Source organism: Morone saxatilis, unplaced genomic scaffold (genome assembly GCF_004916995.1).
Source record: "Morone saxatilis isolate NCDOM2014 unplaced genomic scaffold, NCSU_SB_2.0 Contig20, whole genome shotgun sequence".
Lineage (NCBI taxonomy): Eukaryota > Metazoa > Chordata > Actinopteri > Moronidae > Morone > Morone saxatilis.
Window position 1 is genome coordinate 12,221,962 of NW_023339763.1, and position 16,207 is coordinate 12,238,168.

Sequence of the window (16,207 nt, forward strand, 5' to 3'; positions counted from 1 at the left end):
TGTAGCTATGATGCTATTTATTGGTGCAGGCGCAAGGCTTTTTTTTTTTAGGGAAGAAAAGGCAAGAATGTTGGTTGGAGTCAATCCAGTCTACGTGTATGAAGGATAAGCATACATTAGCATTGCATAAAGAATTCAGTTTTTTGGGCTCACTAGCTTCAATCTCGTGCTACATTTGTTGTGCCGGGACAAATTAATGGATGGTGGAGAGTCTGGCCCCTAGGCTTCTGAATCCATCACTGCTGAGGTTATATTGATGCGATATGAAGGTCTGCCAGGGCAACAGGAACAGATCACATTTGGGTTATAGCTACTCAGAACAGAACACTGGAGCTTCCACAATCTGTATTGTGGAAGTGGGTCACCAAAGATTTCTTTGTTGAAAGGGAAAGAGTCTCTGAATGAATATGTGCAGGGCAATTAATGCAGACAATTACAGTGCTCAGTTTCTGCTGCTCTGTTCTTTCCTTCCAGATAATTTTCACACTGTCAGAGAGAGATCCGGAAAAAAAACCCAACAGGGGTTAGAGAGGTGAAAGAGGACTAACCAGATGTTATGAGGAAAAGGGGAAAGAGAAAATCCTCTCCACATTCAACCACACACTGCCTGCCTTTTGCCTCTGTACACTTTTCTCATCAAACAATCACAAATTAGCTTTGTAGTGCAGTGCTGACCTCAGTGACACTGCAGTTAAATTCTAGTTGTACAGAGTTTCACAAGATGAGTGTGTATTTCTCAATGAGAGATTACTCCGGCCTTTGTACTGGCTGACACTCTATACTAAGCCTGCGATGGCTTGGCTAGAAGGAAGGGAGGACGCCTCACAGCCCATTATCTCTCCTCTCCACCCTGCAGCTTCACACTCTTGAGCTATATGACGATGTAATTCTCTCCTCCACTTCTTACTGTTAGCAATTCTCCCTCTGTCCCTTCCCTCCCTGACAGTTTCTAATTTCTCTTTCCCTCTGCCCCCCCCCCCCCCTCCAATTCTCACCATCCCCCCTCTCACTTCCTCATCTGAAAGGGTATTAACTTCAGAGGGAGTACATTATATTCCATCATTTCCCTTGTAGATGAATTCTAAGCTTCTTTAGGAAGTAGGCGCCAAGTTTCTGACACTATTTTTGCACATCTTTTCTCCTTCTGTGTCACCTCTGTGTATACGTGCATGAATAATCATAAATGTACCTTTCTCGCTCGCACGCCCCAAATGCATAAGTCAATTTAACCAAACCATGACTCAGAAATGACAATTTTCCTTAAAAGGAAACCTGAATTTTAACATCTGTCTTTAAAAGAACACCTGAAGGCTCAAAAATGACTAAAATCTTTTTGAAATTTCAGCCAGTAAAGCATTGAAAGCCACCATAAATCAATTTCCTAAGCAGCCATAGAGCCTCACTGACCTACTACGAGTACTGCATTTAAATAGTTCACCCCGCTGGACCCTGCATTTAAACACTTAGAGGCACTTTGTGGCCTGATGTAGGTTGCTCGCGCAGCTCAGACCATCACAACCTATTTCCCCGAGCAGAATATACAGACATAGCATTGCACTATGGCTTTCTCCTCTCCCGCTCACCGTACATAGCTGCAAGCACACATCTTCATATAAATTGCACACAGTCATGTATACTTCAGAAAAACACTTTTATACATGAAATTCCCATTTGTGCACAAACGGTAGACAGTTAGCTTGATACATACTACAAATACATGTTATATGTTTTATACATTTGGTGCATGCTAGCGTGACCTGTTTTTATGAGTTAGCAACAGAAGCACGGAAGAATGGTCTACATTCATGAAATCAGCCACCCCCCCCTTCTCCTCCTTTGCACTTCTAATAGTCCTTTCAGGGCCACTTGCCTCACTGAGAGCAGCTTTCCATATTCAAATTGTTTTAATATTTTATATGAACTCTACAGACACAAGCATCCACGCAGACACACACCCTGGGTATATTGTGTTTTCACTCCCCCCAAACATACAGATGAATTAAATGAGCTGGTAAGGTCAAAGCTTTTGAAAAAAAAAAAGACAGGAAAATAAATCCAAAAACAAAGACAATACGCAGAGCAGTGACTGACAGATTGAAGGAAAGAGAAACAGCAGGTCTATGATGCCAATACAGCTGCTGTGATACAGCAAGGTAGCTACTTATGTGAGTGTACGAGAAAAGAAAAGTGCTAATTGTCAACCGTAGTATGTCACCTACATCCTCCTCTCACCATTGAGTCATTCGTGTCCATAATCCATTGAATTGCATGCTCCATCTCTTATTATTACGGTCCATATTTTGTGTTGGGTGAATCATAATTAAATTATGTTTGTGAGTGTATGTGTGTGTGTGAGAGAGAACGAAAGCAGACTGAAGGACATTGTGTGTATTATAAACTTGTTAATTATTGTCTTATCTCATCCATGTGAGTTTGTCGTTACTAAAGATTGTATTTGTTATTTGACTGTGTTATATTTCCTTTTTCATGTTGTGTTGATGTCTTTAGATGTCCAATTCTTTTTTTTCCTTTACCTGCCAAAAAGACTGGCTCCAGCACATGAGGAAACTGTTGAAGATGCAGTTTTAAAGCTTAAACATTGTTTGTTGAACATTGTATCCCTTCATATTAAATATATTGTTCAATGATTCAAATCTGGCTCATATTTAACTATCTTTCATACATCTAAAAATCGGTAACATCACATTTTGCAGAGGGCTTCAGGGTATTTTTTTTTTGCACTGCAATTTACAATTGTCTGTGAGCTCCACTCACAGGCAAGTTATATTTGACAACCTGGTCCATCATCTACTTATTGCGATTTTGTCATGTAAGGCTGCCAGCTCTTCTTGGCTCATTTGTTTCTGTTTGTATTTTCTTTGCTTAATGTATTAATTTCCATTTGTTGATGTCCATTAAATTCATTGTCATTTCATTTTCATTTTGTGTGCTTTTTTTTTCCTCCTCATGCTCCTTGTTTGTGTTGATTAACACTTGTTCATTATGTTCATCGCATGCAAAAACAAATATTTCCAGTAAATGGATGATCATATACATGCTTATCAGTGGTTCTGCTTTATTAAACTCACATCTGTATTCAGCAGAGCAGAGAAGAGATTACACAAATGCAGTCCCAGAGGTGCATTCATCTCCTCTGTCCCACTGCTTCTGTTCTGTTTTTTTTTTTACTGGATGAAGCAGCTCAAGTCTCCCTCCCATTTTTTAATTTTGCCTAAAGCTTTTAGTCACGTTCCTGTGATTTCCCAGGATTTACTGTCCATAAGGATCGTGATTAGTAAACTTCCCTGTGTCCAACTGGCAGAGCAGAAATCCTGAATCCCCAAACATTGTTGATCTCTTTAGATGAGAGTCAGATAGATTATGTTTCCTGTCCGTCTAGACACCAAAATAAGACCCAAGAAATATTATCTCCTCTACCTTGTGTTGTTATGAGAGAAGCAGAGTAGGAACTTGGGACAAAACAAAGTACCCTGTTTCTATCTAATCTTATTAGATTTTTTCACAGAAGCAAACACCAATAAATCCTGCTTTTGCTGGATATTGCCTGACAGTGAAAGTGACAAGAAATGCTGCTTAGAGAAGAGGTTCGGCTCTCTCAGCCTGAGGGACGGGGAAAAAGAAGGCTTTAGGATGTGTGTCGTCTAACAGTTGCATTGAGGACAAGGCTAGCACCACACTTAAGATGCTTTTGCAAATGCGATGTGGCATTTTTTTATGCATACAGCTGACAAGACTTCCTTTTCCGCCACAAAATAAATCACCATTTCTACTGCTACACAGAGATGACACTCCACGTTTAAGGTCAATCATGGACATCCTGTTTAATTCACATTTATGCACTGATCAGTATTCAGTTGCCAAGTGTTGCCCTTGTGGGTTTGAAGAGCAGTGGCTGCATCCATGATGTTAAAGGTTTGTCAGTGTGTTTTCAGAGGTGTGAGTCATAGCCAGTGCAAAAGAGTAGAGATGTAGAGCTAGGAATAGTGTGTCTTGTATTGTGCAACAGGGACAAAGCTGGACCGTCTAACAATAACAAGACAGTTCCTGCAAGTGATCAATATCAACCAGACCGGACTCCATAGGCTACATCTATCTTTCTGTCTCTTCATTCCCCTTCCTCTGTTCCTCACTCTCTTTCTCACTCTGTCTGACACTCCATCTGTCTCGTAGTTTCTCCACACAGGAAAGAGAGACACAATGTTCATAGAAGGTTGAACCCACCTCCCAGCCCGCAGACAGGAAATGGCCATATATAGGCTTTCTGTCTCCACACTGGAAGTCTCATAAGCTGCCTCTCTCTCCTCTCTGTGAGCAGTTTCCATAGCAACAGTATTTTGTTTCCCTCGGTGGCAGGAAGAGCGAGATAGGAGTTCAAAATGAGAAAGCGAGTAGCGGACAGGGCTGGATGTGAGATAAGGGCACAAGAGTGGCGAATATACGAGTCGTATGAGAAAATAAAAGAGCGGAAGAAGGATGTTTTGTAGATAAAGCACAGGAGGGTCATCGGCTTTACGGGCATTAAGTGGGTTTTCTTGTTCCGGGAATGAGCGCCCGACCAAAAACAACATTACATAAACCAAATTCAGACTGACTCACAGCCACATTCACCTGGGTGGCTTTCAGGTCACAGCAGTAGAGATGAGTAAAAGAGCTGACAGCTACTTGGGCAGAGATATAGGGCAGCTCCACTCTGTAAATAGTTTTCAGAACTAAGTCATTATGATGGGTTGCCTTTTCCTCCCTCCGCCATGACAACAAGCTCTCCAGGCTGTATCTCAGTCTGACTGGACACCACAGAAATAGAAGGTTCACATGAGGAAAGAACTGAAATCAAATGAAAAAAATGCTTTTATTTTGGTCTGTATATGGTCTGCAGCCCTTTTTGTACATCATTTAGGCTACATGCACATTCTCCTTCACAGTTCATCAGTTCCCAGCAAGCATTTTGACATTGAATATATGTGCACTGTGTTGAAAACTTTGTGATTTTTGTTTTGTTTTGTGAACTTTTACCATGCTTTTTCACAGCAGCCATTTTGACATGAAATAGTAGGGTGAACACAAGTGTTACCAATGATACTAATTCTAGTGAGCCAATAAGCACAATAGCAGCATCCTGACTTTGTTTCACCTGGCTTGCTGTGAAAAAGGCCTATCGTCCTTTGATGCCACATTTTGCCTCCTTTTAAACGTCACCTTGTTACAAAGGCTTTCAGGGCTATTATCATAATGATGACCGGCATCCATTAAGCAGCAACAGTTTTTTTAGATATCATCTCTCATCTATCAAGAGTTGGGACTGATTGATGTGTGAATTATACTCTGTGGTGTTAATTTGTCATGAGAGAGCATCAGAAATACTACACCTGCACTGAGATGAAAGATGAGAGAAAAAGGTATAATCGGCTAGACAACATTAGTCAGAGGTGGCCACCAACAGACTGCTGATGCACTGCTCTCTGTCTCTACATTTCAGGCAAGTTGCACATGAAGATTGAGGTGTGCATCATGCATTTAAAGCTCAAAGTGCATCATTCACATTTGCCAGGGGGCTACGCTTATGTTAGAGAAAATGTGATGGCGTCCACCTCCATCAGTGGCCACATTACATGTGCCGGCTGCACCTTTCGGACTTATTCAAGCACTGCAAACCCCCAAACCACAATGATTTTCACTGCTGTGTCCTCAGGGCTGACTGTGAGGCAGGGGAGGAGAGTGAGAAAATGATTATTGTTATTATTGAACAGTTGAAAAATGTTCATCTTACAAATTAAGAGACCAGCCCTCCTGACAGGTGCCTGCAACGACAAATGGAGCATAATCAAATTGTCCAAATGCAGGAAATGAATTTGAAGCCAAGGAGGACGAGAGGAGACCAGAAAGATGAACAGGAGTAGAGAAAAGACAGAAATACAAGATTTCTCATTTACAGTCCCGACTAGATCCTCACTCCCCACCCTTGTTGCTTCCATGACAACCAGACGGAAGGTTAGGAGGTGGAGGGCGTAATGAGTTTTTGTCTTTAGATAGATGCAGACGCCGCATCTCAGCCACCTTCTTTTGCCTTAATGACCTCCTACTTCCCAACCAGATGAAAGCCAGTATTCATCTGCCTTTATTAGTGTCACCAAAACCTTTATGTTTTATTAAAGGTAGAAGTAAGGAGTGAGAGGAAGGTGCAATTACATAGGAATTACTTAAAGTTCTGTGAATGGAGAAGAGCTTATTGGGATGCAGGCGTCTGTCCCAGCATGGACACACACAGGTGCTTTGCTGAATAAATAACCGGTTTATATTCAGCTCAGTAGCTTAAGTAAATCTGTTCTGGCTCTTTTTGTGAGCACAGTGTATACATAACACAAGGCCGCACAATACACCAGACAGACATGCAAACACAAAGACAGATTTAAGGATGTTCTGAGGATGGGTTGCACAATGTCCTTTTTGTCTATTTTTGGATATACTTATTTGTTTCAGCTGGGATTGTCGAAGAAGAGACTGTTTCATCATGTTGTGCTGATTATGGAGTGGATTAATGCAGATTTAAATAATCGCCATTCCCATGTTTCTCTTGCCATCCTGCCCTCTGTCTACCCCTCTCCCTCTTTGCAGGGGTCCCAGGGTTCTTCCACCTCTCTGTCTTCCACTAAAGTTTCCAGCTCTGTGGAAGATGGGGATGGCCTGGTTACTGAAGGTGAGGAAAATGAATGTTACAAGAATGTCCCATCTGTCCATCAGTGAGCAAAGGCAACTCACTTGCAAATATCATGCATGTCTGAATCACGTTCATGACCTTTGATGCGTCTCGCTCTCTCTCTCTCACACCCATCTCTCCTGTGTCTGTGTTTTTCTTCTGATTTGTACATCCTGTTCTCATCAATTTCCTTTTCTCTGCTGTCTGTCTTCACCTCTCTGACTCCATACAACTCTGTAACACCACAAACAATGATGATGTGCTTTTCCTCTCTCTGTTTGTTGAGTCGTGGAACTCTTTATATACTTAAAGAGGAGCCAGAGAACCTTCTTAAATGGTAGAAATCAAAGTAATTGATATTTAACTGAACATCGATTGCATATATTTCTATTTTTATTTACCAATCGGTTCAGTATTTACTTTTCAATTTGCCAGCTTAATTTCAATTTAGAGAATATTATTTATAACTGCTGGTTTTATGTTTAAAGCTATTTTTAATAAGCTATATATTTTAAGCATCTGTAACAGTATTGATGTATTATTTACTTGGAAATCATTTAATGAATCCCTCCTTTTTGTTATTGTCCATTACAGTTGCTGCAGTAAATGTAGCCTGAAAAAAATTGTACAAAACACTGAACTGAACAAGTGTAAACTGGTTTATATCCTCGAGTCCCTCAGCTGCTCTAAACCTTGTGCTTCCTCCCTGCAGCTGAGGTTCTAGTCGATGAGGTTCCAGCTGTGCCGGCCTACATATCAGACCGCTACAAGGTGGGACGCATGTTAGGCGATGGGAACTTTGCGGTCGTCCGGGAATGTGTGGAGCACTCCACAGGACGGGAGTACGCTCTCAAGATCATCAACAAGGGCAAATGCAGAGGCAAGGTAAACTACAAACTATGCCTCCAAAGGCAAAGGAGTGCTGTACATTACCTGTAATTAGTTATATCCACTTCTATCTAAAAGTAGCCTGTAGGTAGCTTGCACACAAACAACTATCTTGCTTGCAGATGTAACCAAATACTGTTTGCAGTTTATCAGGCTACACAGTTATAAATGATAAAATCATAATTAAAGGACAACTTAATACTATCTAAAAATCACTCCCATCAGAAGTAGGAAAAACTTAAAATTTTGAACCAGAGAGGGCAAAGAAAAAGTTTTTCAGCCTGGTGTGAAGTTACTATTTATTCCTTTAATAAATGTGTCTCGCTTGACTATAAAAGAAAATTCAATTCTTATTCCAGGAGCACATGATCCAGAACGAGGTGGCCATTCTCCGCAGGGTCAAACATCCAAATATTGTCCTGCTCATAGAGGAGATGGACACTTACAACGAACTCTATCTGGTCATGGAGTTGGTCAAGGTGCGTGGCCGTGTTTGCATACTGTAATTACATGTTTATTTTTATGTGTTGGTGCGTCATCTGCTCCAGTTTTGGACAGGCTGGGATATTTGGCCAAACTGAGATAATAGATAGATGTGTTCTCTGCTGTATGCTGGCAATCATTATCTCCAATTTGAGAGCGACAAAGAGGAGCAGGGAGGCAGAAACGGTGACAGAGACAGAGCAGCACCATTCAACCAGTGAAGCAAATGATGAATTCCAACCAGTCACACAGTGTGGGATGGAAAGAATCGGTCTGTGGCCCGAAGCGCTCGTGTGTTCACATTCTTTATTCTCTCTCGCTCTCTGAGTCAAGAAATGTTTGTGCATAATTCAGGAGCCAGGAATGTGATCCATCTGTTCGTGTTGTGGTGTAGAGTACTACAGAATATAGATGAGAGGCAATCTGTGGAAGAAATGTGTGTACGTGTGAGTGTGTCCAAAGGAGGAGGATCGAGTGGAGGCTGTGGATGAATGAGGTGGAAAGAGTCATTTCAAGAATGACAAGGACTGAGAGAGGGAGAGAGACAGATGGATGCACTGAAAGGGGAGGCAAAGTGCAAAAAAAGTAAGTAAGTAGCCAAAAGTATGGTATACATATAGTTTTGTGTCATTTTGCCTGGTGCTGTTTGGGGCTAGGCCCCTCAGTTAAAATTAATTCAAAGCAAGGCCCATAAAGAAATGTTTTTTATAAGATGGCGTGAAAGAACTTAACTGGCTTGTACAGAGGCCTCAACCCTATCTTACAGCTTTGGGATGCTGTGAGCCAGGCTTCATCACCCAACATCAGTAGTCGACCTCACTAATCCTCTTGTAGCTGGGAGAAAACATCCTGCAGCCAGGTTCCAAAATCTTGTGGAAAGCCTACAAAGTAGAATGGAGGAGGATGTAGCAGCATATTAATGTCTTTCCTTTTGGAATGAGGTGTTCGACAATCACATAAAAGTGTAATGTGAACATATTTATGGCCACATAGCGGAGGTAGAGAGGAGCGACTGCACTGGTTAGAGGCTGAGCTGTGGCATTTGACAGCTCTCAAGTTTAAATAAGTGTCGCTGTGCAGGTTGGATGCTGACAGTGTGTCTGAGTCTGTGCTCGGAGAGAGAGAGAGAGAGATTCAGCCCTATTTTAAGCCTCTGTTCCACTTATTCCACTCAGGGAGAGAGACAGAGGGGATAAGAGAGAGAGAGAGAGAGAGAGAGAGAAAGAGAGAGAGAGGTTAGAGGAGGGTGATATTCATACAGAATGAAAAATATGAGAAAGTGAGACACTGAAAGAAAAGAGGAATTAAAGAAAGAACTTAAAATGAAAGGAAAGACACAAGGAGTAGATGTTTCAACCAAGGTGAAGAAAGAGGACATTTTACCCCTCCAGCTGCTGAGCAAACGAAAACCCTCGCTATTAAATCCACTTTCTCACAGAAAAGTCTTTTCAGCAGAAAACATGAGCAACTGCGAAAAGTTAGAAGTGAATTTCTCTCTTTCTGCGGGTGAAAACGCCAAACAAACAACAAATGTGACATTGTTCCTAATACTGACAACTCACCTGTCCATCATGATTTGTCCACAGGGGGGAGATCTGTTCGATGCCATCACCTCTGCCAACAGATACACAGAGAGAGACGCCAGCGGCATGCTCTACAATCTGGCCAACGCCATCAAATACCTCCACAGCCTCAACATTGTGCACAGAGACATCAAACCAGAAAACCTGCTGGTGAGTTCACACAGAGTGGGCCTGCATGTGTCTGTATACATGGTCATATAACTTGCCGCAGTATAGCCTCTCTCTTTTCCTCCCTCCTTTCTGAATGAACAGTAAAGTAATATCACTCACTCTGGACTCTCACAGAGGAGAGAGATGACTCATCCCTGCTGCCCTCACACCTCCCGCACACTCCTTCTCCATCCTCCCTCATTTGTGCCTTCCCTTTCTCCTTCTCCCTTCTGTCTACTTGCTCATTGTCTTCTCCTGCTCTTCCCTCAACTGCTGTTCTTCATCCCCTCCTGTCACCCTTCAAAAGTAAGAAATGGTCCACTCCAAAGATAGTTGAGTGGCCTCTGTTGCCACATTCACCTCTGCTGACCTATGATATGGTCGTAGCTTTGACACATCCAGCAGGAACAGAGCAACACTTGTATTAGTATTAGTATGTTGAGTGATGTTTCTGGCCATCTGTTGAATGTAAGTCAAACATTCACTCTCTTTTAGCTCTGTTTTGGGTCTCCACCAACCCCTGGTGGAAATATCTGGCTTTTTAGCTGCTAAATGATTCACTGCCTTCTCTAGCTAGTCTCTAACTTTGTCGTTTGGTGCTTGGTTGATATCGTATTGTGGGTTTATCTGAGCTTTTTGCTGAAAACAGCACAATAAGTGTGCTGAAGTGGGGGAACAGCAGAGTTGGGGTTCTTCAACTAAGCGCTTCCTCTTTCTCATGCATGTAGTAATTTGACTGTTAATTTAAAAATATTAATTATAGCAATGTTAATGCCGTCGTTTGTTTGCAGTTATATTAGGCCTATATGGTAATACTATAATTTTTCCACCATGTGTAGGATTTAAGCATTTTCAGACTTTGGTGCCCCTAATGGCACCATCAAAAAAGACACTGCAGCAGACAGCAAAGCACACCACTAACCCCAAATCCCCCATGGATTTGACCCAGGGACACTTAGAATGAGGGGCGGGGACTACGGCAGTCATCTTCGGGATAGTTGCATTTTGCTAATCAAAAACTGAATAAATTGAAAGATGCTATAATCACATAAAAACTCATAAACACAGAAGCTTTAAATGAATTACAGACACATTGTCTCTAGGACAGTTAGAATCTAACATTTAAACCCAGCAAGATTTACAAGTACAGTTAATGCAGCTGCAGATGTTGTTATGCCTCACTGTCCAAATCATAATCATCTCATTGCATCTCATTTAAGATCCTACTTTTAACAGCATTTGTTCTATGTGCTTAGGTGTACGAGCATGCAGACGGCAGCAAAAGCCTGAAATTGGGAGACTTTGGTTTGGCAACTGTGGTGGACGGACCACTCTATACTGTCTGCGGGACCCCGACATATGTAGCACCTGAAATCATTGCAGAAACAGGGTAAGTAGAGAGTTAGTAACAGAGCTGAGGTTAAAGAGGAATAACACATAACCAATGTATGAGTCATGTCGTGATGCAGTTAGGCTGCAGGTTACAGAACAGTTTACAGTAACCTTTCTTTCTCCTTAACTTTGCCTTGAAGTCATCATATGTCTTTGTCTTTGTGCAGGTATGGCCTTAAGGTGGACATCTGGGCAGCTGGAGTCATCACCTACATCCTACTGTGTGGTTTCCCACCCTTTCGAGGGTAAGCTAACAGCAAGAGCCACCCTGCCAAGTGAAATATCTACTATCACTTTCACTGCTTTTAAAATAATTTGTAAAATAATAAGAGTTTTGTATCTGTCCCTTCGAATGTTTGGTAATAATTTGGTATTTTATTTATGTAGTTACATTCATATTGAAATGTTTTGTTTGCAGGAGTAGTGACGACCAAGAAGTGCTTTTTGATCAGATACTAATGGGACAGCTAGAATTTCCTTTACCGTACTGGGACAACGTGTCTGAGACAGCCAAGGTGAGTTTCTATATCCTTATGGACATCATTTGTTTGCGTGTGAACTGATGGAGGAAATTCACTTTATACAGAGGGAATAAAAACTCAATAATACTTGTTTGATGCTGAAGGAGCTGATTCGATCCATGCTGGAGGTGGAGGTGGATCAGAGATATACTGCCCTCCAGGTGCTGGAGCACCCTTGGGTCACTGTAAGTACAGCATTGATTGAGCTTGAGCCCTTACATCTATGAGTCACAATATTTTCCCATAAGTTCTGATTTTGTTATTCTCTCCTCCTTTCTCGATACAGGATGAGGGTCTATGTGAGAATGATCATCAGTTGTCAGTAGCAGGGAAGATTAAGAAGCACTTTAACACTAATCCGAAGGTCAACGACACAACTGCAGGAGTGTCAGTCATTTCTGTAAGTCACTACCACTAGAAACTACAGTACCCATAGACCAACTGGTTTGATGGATTGTTTAAACAGAGATCTACAGTTGTTAATTTGTTCAGCCTCCTAAGACAGATACAACTTTCTGACTGAAGTTTGTGTCTTGTTGGTATTTCTGTTTTGGAATGAACTTGTGGTTAGATTGATTGTGCTGGTTTCTCTTTGTGTTCAGCTGGATGACAGCTTTTCTATGCAGAGATCTGGGTCGTTGGATTTCTACCAGCACCCGGCCATGTACTGGATAAGGTACGGCAGGTTTCCATAGAGACACAACTGGGTAGATGGTCAAAAACCAGCAAGAAATCATAACAAACCAAAATAGAGTCTCTCAAATTGATGTATCCCCTCCTCCCTGCATGCAGCCCTGCTGACTGGCTGCTGCTGTGCTGCTTTGACAGCTTCATGTTGTCCCTGCTTTTCGGTCTTTGTGCTTGGCTTTTTGCTTCTTTCCTTTAATCCCCTGCTCGCTGTAAACACATATTTCACACAGTACTTGCATCGCTGTCGTGTGTCTTCAGCCAAAGCCTTGTCCTCTGTGTTGTGTCACTGCATATCAGTTTCTCCAGGATTTGAGTGTGTGAGTAAGGAAGTGGCAAGTTACCCCGAAAATGACCCTTAAATGTTTCTCCTAAACGTCTCTGTTGAACATGTACTGCACAACCAATTTCTTTTATGACAAAGTAAACACACTGATGTTGCTGAGGTTTTTCCCTGTGTAACAGTCACTTTTTGTTTACTTCCTTTGTGAATGCTGCCATCCACAGAAATAACCCCGTTCCCTTGCTTGTCACAGTGATTTTCAGTGATTTTTGTGATTGATGTCATGCTCTCTGTCTGGCTGCCTCCTACTAACAGGACTTGCTATTCAGCTCCCATTGCCCAACTCCTGTTATGTGATTTTGTCCACGATTGATTAATGGAGGGCCTAGAGGTTCATGGTTATAAAGGTTTCCACTGGTTGATTTTAATAATAATTGGATGCTGACAAGAGGAGGAATTAATTAACGCAACAATTTAATGTATTACTCTAGCATAAAAGATTGCATGTAAATAACTAAATGAGGCAATAAAGGTAGATTAAGTAATACTAAAATGTGTAACTCAATCATAAATGAATATAACACTGTTTGGCTCCAAGTAGAATGGGACCAGAGGCAGGAAATGAAGTGAACTGACTCTCAGTAATGTCAGATACACAGCAATATCTATGTAAAGTTTGCCAACATTAGCCATTAGAAGGTACTGGTCATACCAGACCTTTGCCACAAAAATGATGAAGAAAATGTCAAAATGAATCTGGAAACAATAGAATAATAAATGTTAATTAAAGCATAGTTTAAGAAGTGTGATGTGGAATTGATTTATTCCACACTTAGGTATTAATTGACTAATCTTGCTTTTGTTAATCCCTCTTCTGTCCAATTAAACATTCATTAATAACTTAATTTGCAAGTGCTAGACTCTCCTGGTCCTCCATACTGGACTATGTACTGTGCTACTGGATCTCAGCATCAGAGGATCTAATCATAATGTTCTCCTGTTCCTCGCTCATTCAGGCCACCCCTCTTGATAAGGAGGGGCAGATTCTCAGACGAGGACGCCACCCGGATGTGAAGCCACTGCCTTTAGAGATGATGCTGACGGTGACAACAGTAACAACATCAACAACAAAAACACTACGGGCCGAGCCTCCCCGTTGCCTCCCTGGCCTGCCCACGGCCCCTCCCTCTCTGACCCCTGACACTTGCTCTGACCCTTCCCCGAACCCCAGCCTCCCATCTGACTCTGATGACATCTCCATCAGCTCAGCCAGTATCGCCTGCTCCCCCAACTCGCCCTTCTAGAGGGGAGGAGGGGGGAGGAGGGTGAGGACGCGAGGAAGGAAAATCCTTATCCAGCTCCTCCCTTTATATGGAGGAGGAGGAAGAGGAGACATCAGCTTCCCCACAGTCTGTCATGTAAGGCTGGGGGAGAAAAGGGGGAAAACTGTGGAAGGAAAAACAAAACAAAACAAAAAAAATCAGAGAGAACTTTTAGCTTTCCTGAATTCATCTTTCCAAACCCTGAGGAGAGATCAATCAAAGGGTGGACAGAGGAAAAAGAGGGTAGAGAGGTTTGGGAGAAAGACTAAAGAGGCAACAAGAAGCAGAGATCCAGAGGAAGAGGGAAAAGGCGGAATAAGGTGGAAGACTTTTCATTTATTTATTTTTAACGTTCTCTCATCTGAGCACGTTCCAGAGCTCAAGGAGCGAGAAAGGGCAACAGTATTGTTTACCCCTCAGTGATGATCTGGGCTCAACATGGAAACTTCCTTATGGTGGAGCTGCTCTACAAGGCAATATGAGAATATGGACCAATGTTCATGTTTTATTGAACCTTATTTATTCATTCTTTATTCGCTGCATTTTTTAAATATGTATTTCCCTTTTTCATAAAGGATAACTTTTTTCTGTTGATTGACATGTTCTAAGAGCTTGGTGGAATGGAAAAGTAATGGAAAATGTGCGTAGAAGTAGAGCTCAGAAATTTTGAGGTAGGTTGCTGTAGACTTGATGAACTGTGTAGTTGTGGGAAATGAGAGCTACAGTATGTAGAGAAACGTTTTTTTCTTAGACATGTGTTGAAAAAAGTGTTAATCAAAAAAAGATAAATGACAAAGAGCACTTGTGCTATATTCTGTGCTCCACACAGTATTGGCATTGCCTTCCTGTAATGTTGGATTGCAGTATTACAGTTTACATTTTACACAGACTGCTATTAAGACAATAATGGTGCATTTGATTCCTTCTTGTAATTTTGTTGATTGCTTCATTCGTGACATCTTGATACACAAAAATTCAGCAGCATTCGGGTGCTCGTGTAGCAAATTCAACATTTGAACAATTCTTTTCTCGATGCACACATTTCCAGTCATTCTGTATTGATATCATATTATTCTTAATTATTTGTGATGCTTATGTACACATAGGAAGCCTTTTTTTAAATACATTTTTTTCCAACACAAAAGTCATATTTCATCCACATATTCCAGCAGTAAAGAAAGGAATAATTGTTGCAGGTGTACCACTTAAACATGGGTTCGGAGAAATGTTTTAGGTGGTAAATCTATAGGATTAACTTACGAGGGCTGCCTTTTTGCACAAAGTAATGCAGTCTAGGTGCAGTCACACACTTATGAGAGAAAGACAGTATGAATGCCGGAGAACCAGCAGCACTCTTGGGAAGCAGTACATTTAAAAGGGTGGAAGAGGATTTATTTCAGCTCTGTACAACCTCATTCATGGCTTCATTTATTCAGATGAAAGCATGACAGACATACAGTAGCCTATTCTTATAATAAAAAACAGTTTCGTGATGAAGTATTGTTTATATGTTATGTAAATAACATAATTTTATTTATTTTGATAGTTCACAATACAGTATATTTCTTTACTAGTAGTACGTCTATGAGAACAGTAAAAAAAAAAACAATCAGTCATACATGTGTATCAGTCAGTCAGCAAAGAAAAAATAATGTAGAGGAGATCATCAGATCGAAACAATACAAGTGAGTTGAACAAGACAATTTCGACCTGATGTTGTACCACCTGGATAAATCTACACAGACATCTTTGCTTCTTGTCAGACACTGGAAATGATGTCACTTCCTTTGCAAAAGCAACCGCTAAAGGGATTTCCAGTAACTGATGTGAGATAAAAGATAGGAGAAGCCAGAGGAGTGAGAGAAATGCAGAGTGATTTCAGTTTTTTATTTTATTTTATTTTTTACAAATGATCTCCCTGCAGTCGTCACACTTGTCTGTAACTTTCCGTATTTATTCTCGTCATCACACATAGACAGTAATGTGCCACCATATTGACCAGATCAGTATGAATTTTTTGTGCTGTCGAAATCCACACTCTCCAGCACATGGGCACATGTGGTTTACCAAAGTGCTCTCACACCTGCACCACAATATTACAATCTGTTGCAATACCTGTACCTCTGTTCAACAATGGTCTATCAATAACAATAGTAATAATTAAAATATGTTTCAAAAACAAA

At 41.2% G+C, this 16,207-nt stretch overlaps 1 protein-coding gene across 3 annotated transcripts in view; it reads left to right on the forward strand.

Moving 5' to 3' along the window:
* The window catches only part of dclk1a (doublecortin-like kinase 1a), a 46,438-nt gene extending 30,231 nt beyond the window's left edge, over positions 1 to 16,207 (forward strand). For 2 of the 3 annotated variants that reach the window (XM_035666301.1, XM_035666302.1), the window contains 11 exons: positions 6,634 to 6,715; positions 7,428 to 7,600; positions 7,963 to 8,082; positions 9,673 to 9,819; positions 11,076 to 11,209; positions 11,379 to 11,456; positions 11,630 to 11,726; positions 11,837 to 11,917; positions 12,019 to 12,132; positions 12,335 to 12,408; positions 13,719 to 13,919. In XM_035666301.1, the coding sequence (XP_035522194.1) occupies positions 6,634 to 6,715; positions 7,428 to 7,600; positions 7,963 to 8,082; positions 9,673 to 9,819; positions 11,076 to 11,209; positions 11,379 to 11,456; positions 11,630 to 11,726; positions 11,837 to 11,917; positions 12,019 to 12,132; positions 12,335 to 12,408; positions 13,719 to 13,776 (1,158 nt within the window). In that variant the 3' untranslated portion in view covers positions 13,777 to 13,919. Of the gene's footprint in view, positions 1 to 6,633; positions 6,716 to 7,427; positions 7,601 to 7,962; positions 8,083 to 9,672; positions 9,820 to 11,075; positions 11,210 to 11,378; positions 11,457 to 11,629; positions 11,727 to 11,836; positions 11,918 to 12,018; positions 12,133 to 12,334; positions 12,409 to 13,718 lie in introns of all 3 variants that reach the window. The other variant, XM_035666303.1, reaches the window with a different exon arrangement.